Below are 19,162 nucleotides of genomic sequence, written 5' to 3' on the forward strand. Positions count from 1 at the left end.
ATCGCGAGTGCGACGACCGCCCCATCGATCCCGTCACACTTGTCTCCCGGGTTACGCGACGTGGCTCTTCGCTGCTTAGAACTTCAACCTCAGGACAGACCTCCGTCAAGGGAGCTGCTGAAGCACCCGGTCTTCCGCACCACGTGGTAGCCAGCTGTGCAGACGGATGCTCAGTAAGAGAAACACGTCAGTGGGAACCACGGTGATAATCCGCTGGCCTTCCTGCCACTGAACAGCTATGAACGAGCCCTGTGGGGAGCCCTTACCTAAGTATGTGATTGACAAATCATGTCTGTACCTAAGCTGAGTCTGCACCTGTGCCGAACTGCAAACCGTGCCTTTCAGGGACTGGCCCTCGGCGACAGGACAGCAAGGAGTTTGCATGACTAAGTAACAGAAGCATAGTTTTGTGATTATTTCTCTCGGAGCACTTTTTCAGCAATATTAGCAGCTGAGGGGCTCAGGATCTGTTTTACTGTCTCAACTACTCTTCCATTTCGTATCGCAATCACAAGCAGGGGTCTGCTCTCGTGCAGTTTTTTGTCACTGGCTATATAAATCAGTATCTGCCTCTTTTTAGGTCAGACTATGCTATAAGTAGCAGTAAAGAAATATATTTTTTAAAGTTGATAACTTCTTTATGACCCACAGTTGACCTCTATTTTTTTAAAGGCCTGGGCAATTGTGGCTCATTGTGCATTTTACTGTTGGCCCATTCATTTCGTTTTTGGAAATTATGGTTCTATGTTTTCATTTCACCTTCATTTTTTGTTTAATATTCAGGGAAAGGTGATCTTTTCAATCCAGAAAAAAAAAAAATAGAACTAAGTGTGAACTAGAGTTTGTTGAATATCTTGCTGTGGCAAGAGTTTTTTAATACAGAATTTTGTTGTTTTTTTTTAAATTGGGTTTTACTACTACCTTCATTGAGTCCGTCACTGCTCTTCTGGTGCAGGTTAAACGTAAATTCAGAGAAAAGCAACTGTTCTCTGTGAGGCAGCGCAGCCAAGATCAAGGTTACCTTGGAATCTGAGTTTCTGTAATTGGTTTCATTTGTAGGAAGCTTCACCATCTAAGTCTCACTCGTGTGGAAGTCGCCACCGCTGGTGAGCGCGGAGCTGCTGTTTTCCTTCTCTTCACAGGCGGCCCTGGTGGAGAATGAAAGAAAAATTAACTTCATTCCTCAACCACCAATGAGTAGTAGTGTTTTTAAACTAGACGTTTGCTTTGAACTTGGGAAATGTCCTCAGAGAAAAGTGAACTGAATTTCAATTACAAACTAATTCACTGGATCCTGCACAATTATCTAATGGTTTTTGTCTCAGTTTAATTCGAATCCTGAAGGAAAATGGCAGCTCTTTATCCTTTTTTTTGTGAGTCTCTAAATCAAGTACTGATTAAGTTTTAACTCTTCAGAAGCCAGTTGAATCGTGGCGGGATGATAGAATTGGTTATTCTCAAAGACTCAGGATAAACTAAATAAGCTACACAGATTACATTTTAAATGTACATCACAAATTGGAAGTCACAAATAACTTACCAGGTAAGTTTACAGGGATATATTGCATATAATTTTTAAAAGGCAGTTTTTAAAATGTGAATGTGTTTCTTAGTGAAATTTTACATTCCTTTGTTTTGGAAGATTGGCAATATTTGAAGAGTTAAAAATAGTACCGAAATGTGAAGTTTGGTAGCTCTAAATGTGTTGTACTTGACTTTCTTTTTTATTTCCTCTTTTTTGACTACTTGGCATTTTCGCAGTCTAATGAGATTGTTTCGAGTCCCACGTGCAGGCTTTAAAGGATGCACTCTTGCCATTTTATTACTGGAAGATCACTAGTCAGACGAATCCGGTCTGACAGCAACATAAACTGTGTACACTGAGGAACCGCAGCGCATCAGTATTACTCTGCAGATCACCATGCCCGCCAGAGTGCGAGCTCAGACAGCGCGGCATGCATGCCGAAGCCCATTGTTTGAGTGTGTGTGCAGTTCCCTCAGCTTGCTGGTAATTGTGTTTTGTTTTGTTTTTGTTTTGTTTTCAATGCAAATGTGATGTAATATTCTTATTTTCTTTGGATCAAAGCTGGACTGAAAATTGTATTGTGTAATTATTTTTGTTCTTAATGTTATTTGGTACTCAAGTTGTAAATAACGTCTACTGCTGTGTATTCGTTTCTACTACCTCAGGTGTCCTATAGATTTTTCTTCTACCAAAGTTCACTTTCACAATGAAATTGTATTTGCTGTGTGACTATGATTCCTAAGACTTCCAGGGCTTAAGGGCTAACTTCTATTAGCACCTTACTGTGTAAAGCAAATGTTACAAAAAAAATCTCTGGGTTAAGAAAATTTGGCTTAAATGTATCCTTTGTTATTTTAAATATATCGAGATATTTTAATTAAAATTTTTACCCCATCGAACCAATTTTATAGTATTTGTACCTATTTTGGCGTTCTGTCTTTATAGTAAATAAAAGTTTTTGAACAAAGGTGGTTGCTTTTACTTACTGCGGGATGATTTCACACTTACAAGGAGGCTGTGAGAACACCACAAAGAACTCATGTCCCTGAGAGCAAGGAGCCAAACCAAGGTCACGTGCTGCTCTCGGGTGTCCGGTTTCTTCCGTCTCACTCTGTCCAGAACTATTCCCGAGTTCTCCCTGACCACTGACAATATATACGTCCACGTAAGTATCTCTCAGTTCCAGACACCATAGGTCAAATTCAACCAGTTCTATCCACATCTCTCTTTGATATACTATGGCATTTTTTAAAAAAACTTTTTTTAATACGGCATTTTTTTAAAAGTATGACATCTGTCCTCCTCGTTCTGCTTGTGGGAGTTGAAGGCTCCCTCACCGCTGTCAGGCACACGGGAGCAGTGACTGCTCCGTCTGACCAACGAGGAGACGTGATTTCGTCCTGCTGCAGGTCCGGCTGCACAGGAGCTCGGGCGGCTGTGCAGATTCAGCCTCCGATCAGACCTTGTGGTTGCAGTTTCTACTTTGTCCTTCACAGTTCTGCTCAGCAGTGGTTTCTCACATGAATCAGAGTCAGAAACGCACTGATCCAACCCTGCGCGGCAAGAGGCATCACCGAGTCGCTGAGCTCACCAGCCCGTCCGCGTTTCTAGGTTAAGTCTCTGTAGAAAGGGCACATGGTCATCGTTTTAGGAAAATACTAACTGCAGGCTACACAGACTCGGACTGTGTTGGGTCTCATGCCCACACAGAGGTGCCAGTGAGTGCGTCCGTGAACCGATGCAGCAATCCTGTGCGGAGCAGCTGCGCCAGGGCTGCCGTCCGGGAACTAGTGACGGACAAACGGAAACGGCCAAATGGAAACGGCCGTCTTCCTGTGTCAGGACAGCTTGGCAGGTTCCCTTCATGATGACTGGACGTAAGGGAGGTGCTGATGGACCTGGTGGCCACTGAGCCTCAGACATAACCTGGGTTGACTCTGGCTCTGCCTCTCGCCAGCCGTGTAACCAACCCGTGGCTTTGGGCACCTCCCTTTCTGCATCTGTAAGAGGAGAGCGACAGTGTTGGGCGAAGAGAACTGATGTCCACCGCCAGGGCCAGGCACACTGGGTGCTCAGTACAGTGTGTGACCAGAAGGTGGCAGACTCACGCCTATGGGGCTCGCATGTCCTCAGCGGGGCTGATGCTGAGGGGTGTCCCGTGCCAATTTGTGTCTAAGGGGCCGCCAATTTGTGTCTAAGGGGCCGGGGTGGCCATGTTGGAAGGGGGGGGGTGGAGGGAGCCGTGTTCCAAAGCCCCCAAATTTCCAAAAGCAGCAGGAAATCTAGATTTTATGTGCTATTTCCTGACGTTTAAACATCGGAAACGAACTTACTATGAACTGTAGCACTAAAATCAAACGCATACGCTGGATTTGGCCTCTTCTTGACCTCTGACCTGGGTCCAGGCACATAAAAATAAGTAGAAAACTGGAGGGGAACCTCAGCTTTGGGAACCTGTTTCTCCTAAGATAAATGAGAGGAGGGGAAGGTGGGTGGAGGCGCGGGCTGTGGACACCGGAGAGCGGGCCTCGGAGAACGTCACGTCCACGCGCCGACGTGAAATGCTCCCCACAAAAGCCTGGTTGCCGGGCAGCGGACGGTGCGCCTGCAGCGTGAACAGCCGCCAGCGGGGTGGTGAGCCCGAGCCTATTCCGCAGCAGATGCTCTGCCGGAGGACCTGCGCCTCCGCCGGCCTGGCCTCTCCCACGGCCACCACCGTCGCCACGGCCCAGGCCTGCGCCCGGCACCGCCCTCCGGGCTGTGGGGGGCCGGCGAGGCGGGGAGTGCGGCAGAGCCCGGTGGCCCCGAGGTCCTTCCTCCGAGCTGAGGTCCCGGTTCTGGCGGGCTCCGGAGACACAGCCTTTTCCCTTCGAGCCGAGGTGCGCTTTCTCCACACGGGGAGGGTGGGCCGGTGACACGGCCGGAGGAGGAGAGGCGGCGAGGCACTGAAACTCACCCTGGAGAGCCTCACCCTGGAGTGCGACCCGAAGGCCGGGCAGCAGACAGCGGCGGCCCCCGGCAAGGAATTAGACCAGGCAACGTCCGGCCAGGGCGGCCGCGGAGGAGACGGCTCCATCCCGCGCCGCGCCAAAATGACCGCAGGCGGTAGACCGACCGTCCGGAACCGCCCGGGACTCCGGCCGGAGTCCCGTTACCCGCGGCACGCCAGCCGGGCCCAGCGCCCAGCCGAGGGCGGGACTCGCGCCGCCGCTCCGCCCCCGCCGGGCGCGCCCACGTCCGTCCGGGCGCCGTGAGGCCGCCATGCCGGGCCGCCTGCTGCGGGGCCTGCGGCAGTGGTGGCACCGTTACAGGTACCGCTTCGTACCTTGGATCGCGCTGAACATACACCACAACCCCAGGTGAGAGGACGAGGCGGCTCACCGCGAGGCCTCCCTTCAGCCGGGAGGCGCCACCGCGGCCGCGCACCCTGAAGCCCGCGGGCCCGGGGTGGGCGGAGCCTCAGGCAGGCAGAACTTCCGGTGGCCGCAGGCTTGTGGTGGGCGGAGTCCGGAGTGGGAGTGGGCGTGGTCTATCGGGGAGGAGGAGCTTCCGGCGGCCGGTGGGTCTATGAGACCGCAGGCTCCCGGTGGGCGGAGCCCGAGGTGGGCGGGGCTACGGCTGAGAACGCCGGAGTCGCTGGGCTGGGGGCCGCACGGGGCGCGGCTTTGGGTGGGCGGGGCCTGAGGCCTATTTCCCGTCGTACCCCGCGCTGCCAGGTGGGCTCGGTAGGGGTCGCTCGCGGGCGGTGTCGCAGTTGCCTCTCCCGGTCGGCGCGGACTGGGTTGCCCGCATCTGGGCACAATATAGAAACTTTTGAGAAAGAAGGGAACGCCTGCAGCGTGAGGGTGCGTTGCCCTTCTCCCCGCCGAGGTGTCGTTAGGAGCTGGGAGCGCCTTAGGAAAGCCAAGCCAAGTTGTTTACGCGGGGAAAGCACCTCAGCCCCGCGGTGCGGGAACGGCACGGAGTGGCGGGTGCATAAAAAGGAGCCAAGCCAAAACCGGTTTGGCTCAGTATAGAGCGTCGGCCTGCGGACTGAAAGGTCCCAGGTTCGATTCCGGTCAAGGGCACGTAACTTGGTTGCGGGCACATCCCCAGTAGGAGGTGTGCAGGAGGCAGCTGATCGATGTTTCTCTCTCATCGATGTTTCTAACTCTCTATCCCTCTTCCTTCCTCTCTGTAAAAAATCAATAAAACATATTAAAAAAAAAAAAAAAAAGGAGCCAAAAGACCCTAAAAACGCGGGAGTGCGGGGTTCAAACACGGAGTCAGCGGGACGAGTGGGTGCCGGGGGGCGGGGTGACGCTTTGCTAAGGGGCGAGCAAGTGATGGAGCAGGCCCACGGCATGTCCACGGAAGCGACTAATAACCAAAGTTTTCTGGCGCGTCGTTAACTTCCTGCCCAGAAATAATAATACTGTGACGGGGGTGATGCTGTCATTGAGGGGCGCTCACTCCTGGGGGCGGGTGTGACCGTGGACGACGTCACTTTAAATGTGTGCTGGAAGCCACGCCCAGAAAGGGTGTCACGTGAGGGCTCTCGGCGGCGGTCTCACGTGACGGCTGTGCGTGCCGCCCCTCCCCCGCCGGCCGCCTCCGGCCCGGGCCGCTCCCGAGGTGTCCAGCCTCCGTGTCCCGGTCCGGAAAACAGATACGGAACATGGGGACCCCGCGGCGTTTGGCCCCGAGCGTGCCTGTCCTGAATCCGGGTGATGGTGCCTCGGGTCGGGATCGTTGGAAGTTGGGGAACTCGTCCCCCAAATAACGCTTCCTGTGACTGCTTAGCGCTCTGCCCCCCAAACACGGGGGAGGAGCCGGCCTCTGCGATGTGCGATGGAAGCGCGGTGAGCAGACATTCCTCCCGTTTTCAGGACCCTCCGCTACGTCCCCGGGGAGGGCAGCGACAAAGTCACCCCGGACGAAGAGGTCCTGGGAGCGTTGCTGCGCGTCTTCCAGGCGCTCTTCGCCCGCGACTTGCCGCGCCAGCTGCGCGTCCTGACGGCGCTCCCCGAACCCGTTCGGGCCAAGTACGGAGCCCTGCGGCCGGGGCAGCCTCCGAGGGCGGAGGCGCCGGGACTCAGGCGTCACCAGCCAGACGCCTCGGAGCCGGAAGACGTCCTCTACACCACGCTGGGCTTCAGCGTCGCCCGGGCAGCCAGCTCGTTGGTTTCTGCTGGAAGGGGCGTCTTCGTCACCAGAGGCCTGGCGCGGAAAGGCGCCGTGGTCTCCATGTACCCGGGTAATGGCCCAGCTGGCCCTTGGCCGGGACGTCCTCGTGTGCCATAAACATGAGCTCCAACACACCAGCCTGTCACCCGCACCCTGAGCATTTGCATTGGAAACTCGATTCCCACCGATTTTTATTTTTATTAAATATATTTTATTGATTTTTTACAGAGAGGAAGGGAGAAGGATAGAGAGTTAGAAACATTGATGAAAGAGAAACATCCATCAGCTGCCTGCTGCACACCTCCTCCTGGGGATGTGCCGGCAACCAAGGTACATGCCCTTGACCGGAATCGAACCTGGGACCCTTGAGTCCGCAGGCGGACGCTCTGTCCACTGAGCCACACCGGTCAGGGCTCCACCGATTTTTAAATCTCGGTTTGGAAATGCACTGCTTGTGAATTATCTTAGGGAGTATCCATGCGTACTTGTGGGACACACGCACTCTTCTGTTAAGGAGGTTTTCCCACTCAGTGTTTACATTTAGGAGACTGGTATGGCCTGCTTTGATCAGACTTCAGACGTGTTACTTAGAAAGCACTGGAGAGTAAGTTTGGTTTAGATAAATGTAAAACTGGTAGGGGTTGAAACGTGAAAGGTAGAACTTAAAGTCCTAAGTCACTAAATAGCCCTGGCTGGTTTGGCTCAGTGGGTAGAGCGTCGGTCTGCGGACTGAAGGGTCCCGGGTTCCATTCCCGTCGGGGCACATGCCGAGGTGGTGAGCTCCATCCCCCGTGGGGAGCGTGCAGGAGGCAGCCGATCCATGATTCTCTCTCATCATGGATGTTTCTCTATCTCTCCCTCCCTCTCTGAAATCAATAAAAACATATTAAAAATAAATAAAAATATATTAAAAATAAATAAATCTGCACTTGGAAAGTAAGCAGCTTCTTTGCAGATGATTAACTAGAACAGCGGTCGCCAACCGGCGGTCCGTGAGGTCTGAAAGGTTGGGGACCACGGAACTAGAAAGCTCAGTGAGATGAGTTGTTTGTTGAACTGGTACAGGGTTTGGCGGAATGGGAAATATATGTGGATGCTTAAGTCAGAGCTACGTTTCCAGAAAGTCCCCTGGCCATTGTCTAATTGGCGTCCCTAAGCAAGGGAGGCTCACTCCACAGTTAGCTCTGTAAAGACTGAACAGAACAAGTCAGCGGCGAACTAACACTGCAACAAGCGCAAGGGTCTGCATGCCTGGCGCCAAGCAGCACCGGTGAGTGTTCTGTCCTCTGCCAGTGAAAGGAGGGACAACCGGAATGCCAGGCTCGTCTGTTCCCGTGTATGGCCACATTCCTTGTCATCAACAGATACATTTCTTAAAAGAGGCTTTGATAGATGTCTAAACACACTTGACTAAAAACAAAGGAACAAAAACCAAAAAGCAGCCCGATTGGCGTGGCTCAGGGGTTGAGCATCGACCTATGAACCCTCAGGAGGTCATGGTTTGATTCCCGGTCAGGGCACATGCCCGAGTTGCGGGCTGGATCCCCAGTAGGGGGTATGCAGGAGGCAGCCAATCAATGATTCTCATCATTGATGTTTCACTCTCCTCCCTTCCTCTCTGAAATCAATAATAGATATATATTTTAAAACACACACACAAAGCAGCTCTGGCTGGGTAGCTCGTAGGGTTAGGGTTAGGAATTACTTAGGGGTAGGGTTAGTTAGGGCTGCAGGTGTGATCCCCTATCAGGGCACATACAAGAATCAACCTATGAATGCATATTGATGTCTCTCAAATGAATTAAAACCCCATGATTGTACAACTGGGTCTGAAATGTGTTCACATTTTTATTAACCAAGTCATATTGCCAGCTGTGTGGGCACGTTGGTTCCGTGCTCTGCTTTTGGGCCTTCTTCAAAGGGTGAAATTGCCAAAGAGAACGTGATAGTCTAAGTTGGAGGTAAGATATTAGAGAAAAGTTTGAGAAAACAAGTTCTTACATGTTATGTATATGTTCCAGAGAAAGGTCCTTATCATGGTGTTAGTGGGTTTTGCATGTTGCTGTAATATCCCTCTGTCTTGTTGTATGACAGGTACAGTATATCAGCAATATGAGCCAATCTTTTTCCAGTCCATTGGAAACCCATTTATTTTTAGATGCTTGGACGGCGTACTCATTGATGGAAATGACAAGGGAATATCGAAAGTCGTGTACAGGTCAGTTGGTGCCCATGTTTGAACTTCACCGTAGGAGACGAAACCGCACAGCAATGACGATGACCAGTAGCCTTGGGGGCCCTATTGATTAAAGTGATTTTGTAAGAGAAATGGCACTTTCTCTGTTGCAGGGTTAATTTTGTATTTTTGAATTTTCAGATCCAGAAGGGCAATCCCTTGGCTAATGCTCTCACCTGTTTCAGGTCTTGCCATGGAAGGGACCGACTTGGCCCTTTAAGAATGAGTGATAGCACTTGGCTAACGTCGGAAATTCAGAATCCCCTGGCGGTAGGCCAGTATGTCAACAATTGTTCCAGTGGTAAGTGGGCACCATGGGGGGAGAGAGAGACAGAAGTGGGACTTCCTTCCTGTGCCACGTGACCGAGAGCCAGAGGTGGAAGAGCTGAGCACGTCAGCTCTTCAGAGCCTTGAGTAAACACACACACACACACACACACACACACACACACACACACGCATCCCAAAAATGTAGATACGCTTTAACAGCTGATTTCCCTTACATTTTGAAGATGAAATGCACTTGAATAAACACTGCCCTTACAATTATTCAAAGTGTATATGCATTTTGGGGGGACACTTTATATATATGTTTTGTCCATATAAAACCCAGCAGTGCCCAGAACATAATGGGGATTATTAATTTGCGCATGTTCTCATGATTTAGAAAACCACGCGAGTGTCATCATTCAGGGCTGTCTTCCGTGGCCTGGTCAAAGGGCTGTTTCCAAAAGTTACACACTTGTTCCTAGACAGACCAGCCAACGTCTGCTATCAGGAGTTGGACGTGCCCCCGGGTTTCCCTGTGGAACTGAGACAGTACCTCCCCAACACCGCCTACAGCTGCGCCCAGCCCAGGTGAGCCTCCCGCGGAGCCTGCGCTGTGCTGAAAATCATTTTGTCTTAAAAAAAAAAGCTGCATAGAATTTGGGGTGCGTCGTTTCTTTAGTGAAAATAAGAACTTAGATTTTTAAAAATATATATATTTTATTGATTTTTTACAGAGAGGAAGGGCGAGGGATAGAGAGTTAGAAACATCGATGAGAGAGAAACACCCATCAGCTGCCTCCTGCACACCTCCTACTGGGGATGTGCCCGCAACCAAGGTACATGCCCTTGACCGGAATCGAACCCGGGACCTTTCAGTCCCCAGGCCAACGCTCTATCCACTGAGCCACACCGGTCAGGGCGATAACTTAGATTTTTTAACACCTTAATGTGTTAATGTAAACTTACTTGAAAATAAAAATTCTCCATGAGTTTATTAGCTCATTCTTAATATTTTTTCCCATTTTTATTCTAGGTAGTACTTTATAAGTATCAACCTTAAAGTTTTTTTCAAGCGATTCTACTGTTTTTTCCAGCTACAAAATCTTCAAAAGCGTTCGTCCTCCCGTCATTTTAAGGGCCGCGCCTCCACATGACAGGATTGGACCTAGCTGGAGGGGCCAAATTACACGTGATTTCTTTGGTTCTTTCCGCTATTAGATTTGGAAACTTGATCGTGAAAAAAGGAGTAGGCCGAGTATACTTAAATTAAAAAATAAAAATTTAAAAAATAGTGAAAAAGGGGAAATATTCAGAAGATAACATTTTTATTGTAGCAATTTTCTGTCCATTAAGTCTGAGAATACTCAAGTAACAGTTTTTTTTTCAAGTAACAGTTTTTAATAATAAACGATTCTGTGGAGGTAATGCGGTAGGAGATGTAATCTCGTTTCACTGAGTTGCCATTTGCTAGCAAACTTAATTTTGTATGGGTCCTATTGTCCTTTTAAAATGAATGGCATTTAAAACCTCACACTGTTCCCTGTACTTAAAACTTTGTAACTTTTCTCCGTGTGCGTGTGTATTGGGTATTTATGTGTAGTTTTCTTTAACATACTCGGGGGCATAATGCGTTACTACCCAACCGGTACAGGAAACACTACCTGAGTAGGAACATTGACGATTACACCTCTTGCCCTGACCCGTGTGGTCAGAGCGTCAGCCGCACATGGGACCATCGGTCTCGGGTTCAATTCCCCATGAAGGGCACATACCTGGGTTGCAGGTTCAATCCCCAGATCAATAGGATACGTGCAGGAAGCAGCTAGTCGATGTGTGTCTCACATCAATGTTTCTCTCTCTCCCCCTTCCACTCTCTCTAAAAAAAAAATCCATGGAAAAGGTATCCTCAGGTGAGGATTAACAAAAAAGATTACATGTCTTGGTGTGTCCATAAGAAGTATTTTTAATCCAATTAATTTCAAGTAATGTTTCTAGCTTTGCAGAATACAAACATACAAATTAATTTTAAAAATGCTAAACTTATAATGAATATCATTTTTAAATGCTTTTTTGCGATACCAGTTTTGAGGACCTGAGCATAGGTGTTCAGAAGTAGCCAGTTGTATAAACTCATTGATCTGCCCTAGCTGGTTTGGCTCAGTGGATAGAGCGTCAGCCTGCGGTCTGAAGGGTCGGGTCCAGGTTCCAATCCAGTCAAAGGCACATGCCCGAGTTGCAGGCTCAATCCCCAGTAGGCAGGAGGCAGCCGATCAAGGATTCTCTCATCATTGATGTTTCTATCATCTCTCCCCTCTCTCCCTTCTTCTCTGAAATCAATAAAAATATATTTTAAAAAAGAAAATTAAAAAAACCCATTGACCTGTGGTCTTTTTAAATGACATAGTCATAGTCTCCTTTTTTAAAAAAAAAAAATATATATATTTTATTGATATTTTACAGAGAGGAAGGGAGAGGGATAGGGAGTTAGAAACATCAATGAGAGAGAAACATCGATCAGCTGCCTCCTGCACACCCCCTACCGGGGATGTGCCCGCAACCAAGGTCCATGCCCTTGACCGGGATCGAACCTGGGACCCTTCAGTCCGCAGGTCGACGCTCCATCCACTGAGCCAAACCGGTCAGGGCCATAGTCTCCTTTTAAACACCTCCGTCAGGGATAGTATCGCCTCATGGAGATCAAGTGCATCAACTAAGGAGACAGTAAGGAATGTGAACCAAAGGACGCCCACGAGCCCCAGGCTGGTTAGGTTAGCCCGAGCTCTCCCTGTGCCACTGACGTGGGTGCCTCTCGTCCTCAGGCCCCTCCGCTGTGTCGTCCTCGTTGCTCTCAGGGACGTCCGCCAAGGAGAAGAGCTGCTCTCCAACTACTACACCATTGTCCGCTGACTGAGTAAGGAAGCAGGCTTCTGCTCCACCCACGTTCGTCATTTCTGAATTCCAGTGGGAATTTATTTCTGTTTTAATTCCATGATAAAAATTATTGGCTTGGTTTCAATTTCAAATTTGCAATGCAACTCCAATTTTATTTCATTTTCACCTAAATACAGTAGCTTATTAAAACCTACTGCCTGGATTTATAATTTGTTTTTAATATACCTTGTGTCCACATATACATGTGTGGTTTACAAAATTTTAGCCAAGTCCTCAGCAGTTCTTTTACTGTTGATGTATATGAACTTCTGGAAAATGTTTTTACAGAATAAACTAAAGCCAAAGGTTCTTTGTTACCGTGAGTTAATTGGTGTGTACCTGTAGATTGTTTCAGCTAAGGGAGAAACTAGGGCGGGGTATACTATTTTATTTGCACATTTACACAGAGATTTAAACAGCATGTGAGACTGTTTGGCGTGGGAATGTCCACCCAGTAGTGGTGCGGTAACACCAGCACCTAGCTCTGTGTCTCCACGTGGCGTCCCCGACGCGAGCGTGGATTCAGAGTGCGCCTAGTGAAGTGTCCGTGTGTCAGGGCCGGGTCCCGGGAGAAGTCGGAGAAGCAGCAGGCTCAGAAGCCTGCCATTGGCGGCGACTGTGGCCCAAAGGGCCGAGGCCGCGAAGTCACCAGGTTGTCCTGCTCCTCCCCGGGACGTCGGAATCACTGTGTAGCTCTCACGGGGCACTTGGCTGCCTTCAGACATGGCCCGGGAGGGCAGTGTCCCGAGCCGGGCACAGCGAGGCTCGCTGGCGTCTGCGGGTGAAGGAATGTGGTTTTAGACAAGTAACCGGAGCCGGGGAGCCGGGTTTCATTTTCATTTTCCCTCTGCTGTCCTTACACAGAACCCGAACATCGTGTGCCATCTGATCGGAGCAGACCAAGGGAGCCACAGAGAAAGCTCTGGTCAGAGCAAGTGCCGTAGGGGACACCTGGGAAGTTAGGCCGAAAGACCTTTAGCTTGAAAAGATGAAGGCTTAGGAGACAGTTCTAGAGTCTACTGAAGAAAACTACCATAAATATGTCAAATAATGTGACCACATTTCAGGTATCAGGTCTTCTTAAAAGCCACTTAGAACAATGTCTGAAACATTAAGATGTTCATTAAATATTTCCTGAATTAAATTTAAAGTGTAATCCTCACTTTGGGATGGCTAGTTTTATTATAAATGGAAATTTATTATAATTTACAGAAAACTTATTTTATCTACCAAATATCTTATTTATTCCATCTAAAACCAATTGAACAGTGGTTAAATATCTACCTGTGTGTTATAGCTTAAGACTCATTCAATAAAACCTATTTGTGGCAAATATTCACACAAGCCAAGAAAGAAAAAAAAGATTTCCAGATTTTTATTTCTGGAACTGTACAGGTATTAAAGTACAACAGATACAAAATAATGCTCAAAAAAATCAGTGTTTATGTACAAATATTAAAATCAATGCAACAATAGCAACATCCTCTTGAGTATCTGTTACTAAGACTTGTTCTGATTGTCACTAATTCATTTCATACTCACAGGGTACTTAGCTCAAACTGGGACCATTGGATCACTGGTTTTCTAAGAGGAATTTTAATATCTACCATATTTAATAATAAAACTAATAGCTTCCTCCTTTTAGTGAAAAATTAAGAACTTTTTAAAAAACATAGTAATGTCAATATTCTTATAAATTATTTCAATTTCCATTTGTAGACAATGTGCTTTGAAACTGGGCAAACAATCTCCTTGGTGGTCGGGGGTTCCTCCATTAGTTTACATTCAGAGGTGAGTCACTGGAGACTTTGGTTAAATTCCACAGTTAAAATCACTCCGCTCTGGGAGAGCTGACGTCCTCACTCACTCAGGACCCTCAGCCGTACAAATTAATAGGAAGCAACTGCACGATGCTTTGACCTAATTGTACACACTTTAGTATCGTTTAAAAATTACTCTACATCCTTCAAGTAAATTCAGCAGCGGACCGAGGAGAGCCGGCGCTGAGCTCGGCTGCAGGGAAGTATTGCTCTAGTCACAGCACCACGCACCCACCGCCGTCCCCAAGTCTCCACAGAAAAGACGCGTCAGCCCACACTGCAACCGCTCACCATGGATTTTTGGTTTGTTCATATGAAAATAATGCAGCGAAGGAAAAAAAAAAAAAAGAATTTATCACAGTTTGTTATAAGAATTGTGCTTAACACTTGATAATAAAGGCATTGTTGTCTCTTCATATGATTGCAAATCCATTATCTTCATGCTCTCAAACGCAATTCTTCTAATAAACAGTAACAAATTCTGTGTTAAGATGCTTCAATGGAGGGGGAAAACAGTCAATCCAGCTTTTAAAAGAAAATTCAATAAATAGCTATTTTACATGGACAAAGTGGTATCGTTTATGTATGTCACATCAAGCATGCACAAAAATGCTATTATACATGGCAGACGCAGTCAAAAAAATATGGAATCAGATCTAAAAAGACAGGAAGAATTTACACATATATACAAGAACCTTGCAGATTTATTGCCTCATTTTCACAAGGAATTAAAAGTAAACATCGCCAGCCCGCCAGCACTCTCTAAGAGGCTGAACTAGCCTGGCATTTAAACATCTATAAACTAGCTGGAGTTTGTTTCTCTCATATCATTTTCTGAATTTTGGTCAAAAATCTTTATTCAGATAACTAACATGTCCATTCCAGCTGATAATCAAAACGTGTGGTGAGAACACCGTTTCCATCCTGATCGAGCCCCAGCCATGCATAGCTGCCCTGACCAGACCGCTGCCCTGGGCCTGGGCGTGCTCGGGTGGTGTGGCTGGTGTTCGCGCTCGACCGTCTGTGTGTAAATGGTCACACCGACCAGCCACTGTGAACCTGGTGAAAATTAGAGTCCTAGCAATGGAAGATGATGGCCAATACCTTGCTAATCATAGCTGTACTGATTCTTACCAAAGAATTACGGGCCAAAGCCAGCACACCGCCACAGCAGTAAAAGCCGACCGCTCAGATAAGCTGACAGAAGCTACGGGCAGCAGCAGCCCGGCTCCGCACAGCTGCTGTGAGCACAGGAACGCTAGGCTTCAGACCTATAAATTAGAGACTGGTTCTAAGTTATTAACTTACCTACTTTTGTCCACTGTGCTAAACTAAACTTTATGGTAAATGTGCTATACTGTGTAAACACTTCAAAGCAATCTTCATTAAAATGCTGCAAAGAAAAACAAGAATGCACTTCATCCAAACCCAGGATGCCACTGCAGTTCACAGTCTGTGTAATAAATACCCTCCCTGCCCACGCGGCTAAGGCCACTACCATCTACCTACGCGCCAGCACCACCTCGAGGTGACGTGGACTCACAAGATCGGCAACGCGGCCACACGTTTCAGCCACCTGCAAAGCAAGACACTCGCAGAAACGGAAAACCCTAACAAGAGCGGTGCAAGTAGGAAAAGCACAAGTCTGTGTCTTAACCATAAAAGCGAAGCTGAGCGCGCCCTAACACCGGACTGCGTGTCGTCACCTCGATGCAGGCCACGGTGCACGATGGCCAAGGTGCAGGACAACAGCTTCTCGTTCGCTCCCGTGATGTCTGCGATAGACGTGAGACGGCTCGAGAGCATCCGAGTGCCTAAACCTGCTTTAAACTGAAAGTGGTCAAGTACCGTTCTATTTCAGATAGTAGCTCACATTTTTCTTGTCACCTGTCCAAATTAAACAAAACACGTAAATCTACTTCCAGGTTCTCTGCCGCGTGCGGAGCCTCGACGTCGCTCCTCGGCGTTCACGCTGAGCTGCGGCGCTGCCCACGCCAGTCCCAGGTGGAACCAGGAGCCCGCCCGCCGGGCCGCTGCCCCGGGAGACTCCACCATCGACGGCGGTGTGGCTTTCCAATCACAACCTTGACGGGGTGGACAAACCCCATCTGGATACCACATCTTCCAACGCCCAGTCTGTAGCCAATAATAAATGAAGTTCACAAATCTTCCGACAGTAAACAAGCCATTCTGTGGAAGGTGCCCTGGTCGAGAATCTGGAAATATCCGAGCGTCTCGTCTGCGCTCTGCACGCAGCGCCTCACCAGCTCCCAGAGGTGGACGTGCTGTTTGTAAACGGAAGTGCTCTAGCTGAGGAACATGAGAGAAGTTTCCATTTAAAAAACCCTTGCATGTCTGTACAGTTTAAAGAAACCTACCCCTGCTTTGCTTAATTAAGAAAACCCCAAAATGCTACATTTCGCAGGGATGAGGCTCGGCACCTGTAAACACTTACTCCGCTGCATCCGTTACGGCAAGAGGAACTTACACGCGAAGAAGCCACTCCTTCAGTCCTGAACACGTGCTGGTTTGAGCTGGTGGCCTGTCTACAGGTTTTAAACGTGGGAGCGAGACTGGAAGGGGGGCAGGGAGGGGTCTGGAAGGTGAGGGAGAGCGAGCAGAGCTTAAAGCTGCAGAGTCCCACCTTCGTTCCCAGCTCCGCTGCTCACGGTTTTCCACATTTACGGATTGAGAAATGACGATATTCTTGATAAATCAAGAGAGAGTCTTACATGCTGACATCACTGATGTCATAGTGAACACGCTCAAGCTTCCAGTGAAAGACTAAGCCGGCCCACGTGTCCCCGCGCACCGGGCTGCAGGCGCGGCCGCTCACTCGGAGTGCAGGGCGGCGTGCTGGTGCAGGGCGTGGGCACTGAGGAAGCCATTGGCCTCGCCGGCAGACAGGCTGCCAAAGTCAGCCACAGACACGGCCATCTTGGCGCTGGCGATGTGATGCGTGTGACTTTCGAAGTCCACGCCCAGGCTGTTCACAGAAACCTCACTCAGAAAGGGCTCCGGAGCAGCAAGGCCCATCTTCAACCTCTTTGCCGGTCGTTCCGGCTCCTCGCTGCACAGGTTCAGGGGGTGCAGCTCCGAGTGGTAAAACCCCGTCTCAAACAGGTTAAAGCAGTCGCTCTCCCCATTGCTGGGCAGGGTGAGCAGCTCCTCCGTCGCCACGGGCACGGGCGTCACCGGGCCTCGGGGCAGGCTGCCCAGCGGCGGGAAGCCCTCATCCAGGCAGCTCACAGCCCCGGGGGTCGCTGCGCTGCCGGTCAAAGCTGGAAAGGAAAGAAAGGAAGGGTTCAACGGTGTGAGGACGAGGGGGAGGACCCCAGGCCCCGAGCTGAGCACGCCCGGGCCCTCACCTGTCAGGTCACCTGCGGCGAAGGAGTTGAGGATGTTCAGCTGCGGGTCAGGAACAGGCTCCGGGCGGCTGGCGGTTAAGACGGGAGAACTGACGGCCCCACCCAGAGCTTCCGTCTCGTCCACCAAGCGGTCCATGTAGTCCCTGGAAAACACCCGGGTGACCAGCACGTCCCGCCGAGGGCCGCCCACGCCCGGCCCGGAGCCGGCACTCACGTCACTCCAGGGTGGTGGTTGTAGCGCTTCTTCCCGAACCTCGTCTGTTGCGCGAAGTAGTCGTAGCGCTCCGACTTCTTCCACATGTAGTAGAAGGCCACGCACTCGGCCACCGTCCTGGTTCTCACCTGCCCAAGGTGGCGTTTTAAAAACAGACCGAATACTGCTACTGCCTCTCTTTACAGCACCAGTGACTGCAACCCCTGGGCCATTTTCCATCCTCCCGGTTATGAAATCCTGAAGATTTTATTAGTGAAATGCCTCTACATTTACACTGCTTGGTCATGAGGCTACCTTCAAAAGCCCAAGGCTTGTTACTTAAACCAAAAAGTACTAGTCTTACCTAATAGAGAAACATGTAAATTGACCGCACCTCCGCTACACCCACAGCCAATCAGAGTGAGTATGCAAATTAACCCAACAAAGATGGCGGTTAATTTGCATACATACCTGGGTCCCGGGAACCTCCTCGGCACCCAGGTCACTCCCAGCCGGCCATCGGAGGGGCCCCCTTCCCAAGCCTAAAGCCTCAGGCGGAGGGAAGGGGAAAAAAATCAATGGAAACACATCCTCAGGTGATAAAAAAAAAAAAGTCATATCCTATGAAAGACACATCTTGAAAATGCCTAAAGAAAGCTGTCATTTTTCGTGGTGAAGGGACTGGAGTCCGAGTTGATGAAAACACCTTGGTGGCTGCAGTGACTGGCAGTGGCTGCAGCAGGTCCTTGACCCGCGGGCCGTCAGTGAATGGGCATGGGGGAATCCATGAATTCCCGACGTTATGTGCAGGTCCCCTTCTCTGGAAAGGACTGCAGCTCGTCACACTACCAAAGGGTTCCATGATCCTAGAGACTGGGGATCCCCTTGGAGAAGGGACCAGCTTCTACTGCACCTGGAATTTGGGGACTTTCTATCTGAAAGCAGGGCGCCCTCCGCAGCGTTTGGCTCGTGGCTCCCCATCAGAACAGGCGCCTCTGTCCAGTGCAGGGAGGAGCTCAGACACTGCCTGCTGACCCGGGCCCAAGAACCAAGGTCAGTAACTCGACCCCGATTAGTGAGCATGACATGGTTTAAGGTAATAACATAGGGACAAGCTTTTTAAACCAAAACATAAAGTCTACCTTTCAATAAAAATCACTAACTTTAAATCTTTGTAGAAAACATAGGCTCCTCGCCCTAGTTGGTGTGGCTCAGTGGATAGAGCATTGGCCTGAGGACTGAAGGGTCCCGGGTTCGATTCCGGTCAAGGGCACAGGCCCGGGTTGCAGGCTCGATCCCCAGTAGGGGGCGTGTAGGAGGCAGCCTATCCATGATTTTCTCTCATCATTGGTGTTTCTATCTCTCTATCCCTCTCCCTTCCTCTGATATCAATAAAACTATATTAAAAAAAATAATGGGCTAGAGCAGTGGTCAGCAAACTGCAGCTCGAGAGCCACATGCGGCTCGCAAGGTGCGGTTTGCCGCTCTGCTGACTAGAGTTTGCCGACCACTGGGCTAGAGACCAGACCAGACCCCACAGACGTGCAGATGCACAGCAGCACCTGACAGGCTTCACCGCCATGTCCTCAGGGAGGAGGGGGGAGAGGGGGGAGAGCAAAGGCCGCTGCCCGCCGTCAGGACAGCCGTAACTAC

At 49.6% G+C, this 19,162-nt stretch overlaps 3 protein-coding genes and 1 long non-coding RNA gene across 14 annotated transcripts in view; 2 read left to right on the forward strand and 2 right to left on the reverse strand.

Moving 5' to 3' along the window:
- The window catches only part of MAP3K1 (mitogen-activated protein kinase kinase kinase 1), a gene marked incomplete at its 5' end in the record, with an annotated part of 45,050 nt that extends 42,622 nt beyond the window's left edge, over positions 1-2,428 (forward strand). For 2 of the 3 annotated variants that reach the window (XM_080681428.1, XM_080681429.1), the window contains one exon: positions 1-2,428. In XM_080681428.1, coding sequence (XP_080537554.1) covers positions 1-150 — 150 coding nt within the window. In that variant the 3' untranslated portion in view covers positions 151-2,428. The other variant, XR_013961258.1, reaches the window with a different exon arrangement.
- LOC308254882 lies at positions 839-4,981 on the reverse strand. 4 transcript variants are annotated; one of them, XR_013961259.1, is made up of 3 exons: positions 4,851-4,981; positions 2,512-3,525; positions 839-1,148 (listed from the first exon to the last, which is right to left on the reverse strand). It is a non-coding gene; the product is annotated as an uncharacterized lncRNA (long non-coding RNA). The 4 variants fall into 4 exon arrangements; XR_013961260.1 differs by having other exon boundaries at positions 2,534-3,525; positions 4,851-4,978; XR_013961261.1 differs by lacking the exon at positions 4,851-4,981 and adding an exon at positions 3,859-3,989 and having other exon boundaries at positions 2,534-3,525.
- SETD9 (SET domain containing 9) lies at positions 4,759-13,596 on the forward strand. Of its 5 annotated transcripts, none has more exons than XM_080681432.1 (7): positions 4,764-4,884; positions 6,394-6,761; positions 8,786-8,909; positions 9,113-9,228; positions 9,595-9,785; positions 12,017-12,108; positions 12,993-13,596. In XM_080681432.1, exons 1-7 carry the CDS (start codon positions 4,787-4,789, stop codon positions 13,015-13,017), a joined length of 1,014 nt encoding a protein of 337 aa, XP_080537558.1. In that variant the 5' UTR covers positions 4,764-4,786; the 3' UTR covers positions 13,018-13,596. The 5 variants fall into 5 exon arrangements, with proteins under 5 accessions (XP_080537559.1, XP_080537558.1, XP_080537560.1 ...); XM_080681434.1 differs by having other exon boundaries at positions 9,680-9,785; XM_080681433.1 differs by lacking the exon at positions 12,993-13,596 and having other exon boundaries at positions 4,759-4,884; positions 9,680-9,785; positions 12,017-12,437.
- The window catches only part of MIER3 (MIER family member 3), a 23,489-nt gene continuing 17,815 nt past the window's right edge, over positions 13,489-19,162 (reverse strand). For both annotated transcript variants that reach the window (XM_080681431.1, XM_080681430.1), the window contains 3 exons: positions 17,531-17,658; positions 17,317-17,459; positions 13,489-17,229 (listed from right to left, as the gene is read on the reverse strand). In XM_080681431.1, the coding sequence (XP_080537557.1) occupies positions 16,781-17,229; positions 17,317-17,459; positions 17,531-17,658 (720 nt within the window). In that variant the 3' untranslated portion in view covers positions 13,489-16,780. The remainder of the gene's footprint in view (positions 17,230-17,316; positions 17,460-17,530; positions 17,659-19,162) is intronic.

The sequence above is a fragment of the Plecotus auritus genome (genome assembly GCF_963455305.1).
Source record: "Plecotus auritus genome assembly, chromosome: 7".
NCBI lineage: Eukaryota > Metazoa > Chordata > Mammalia > Chiroptera > Vespertilionidae > Plecotus > Plecotus auritus.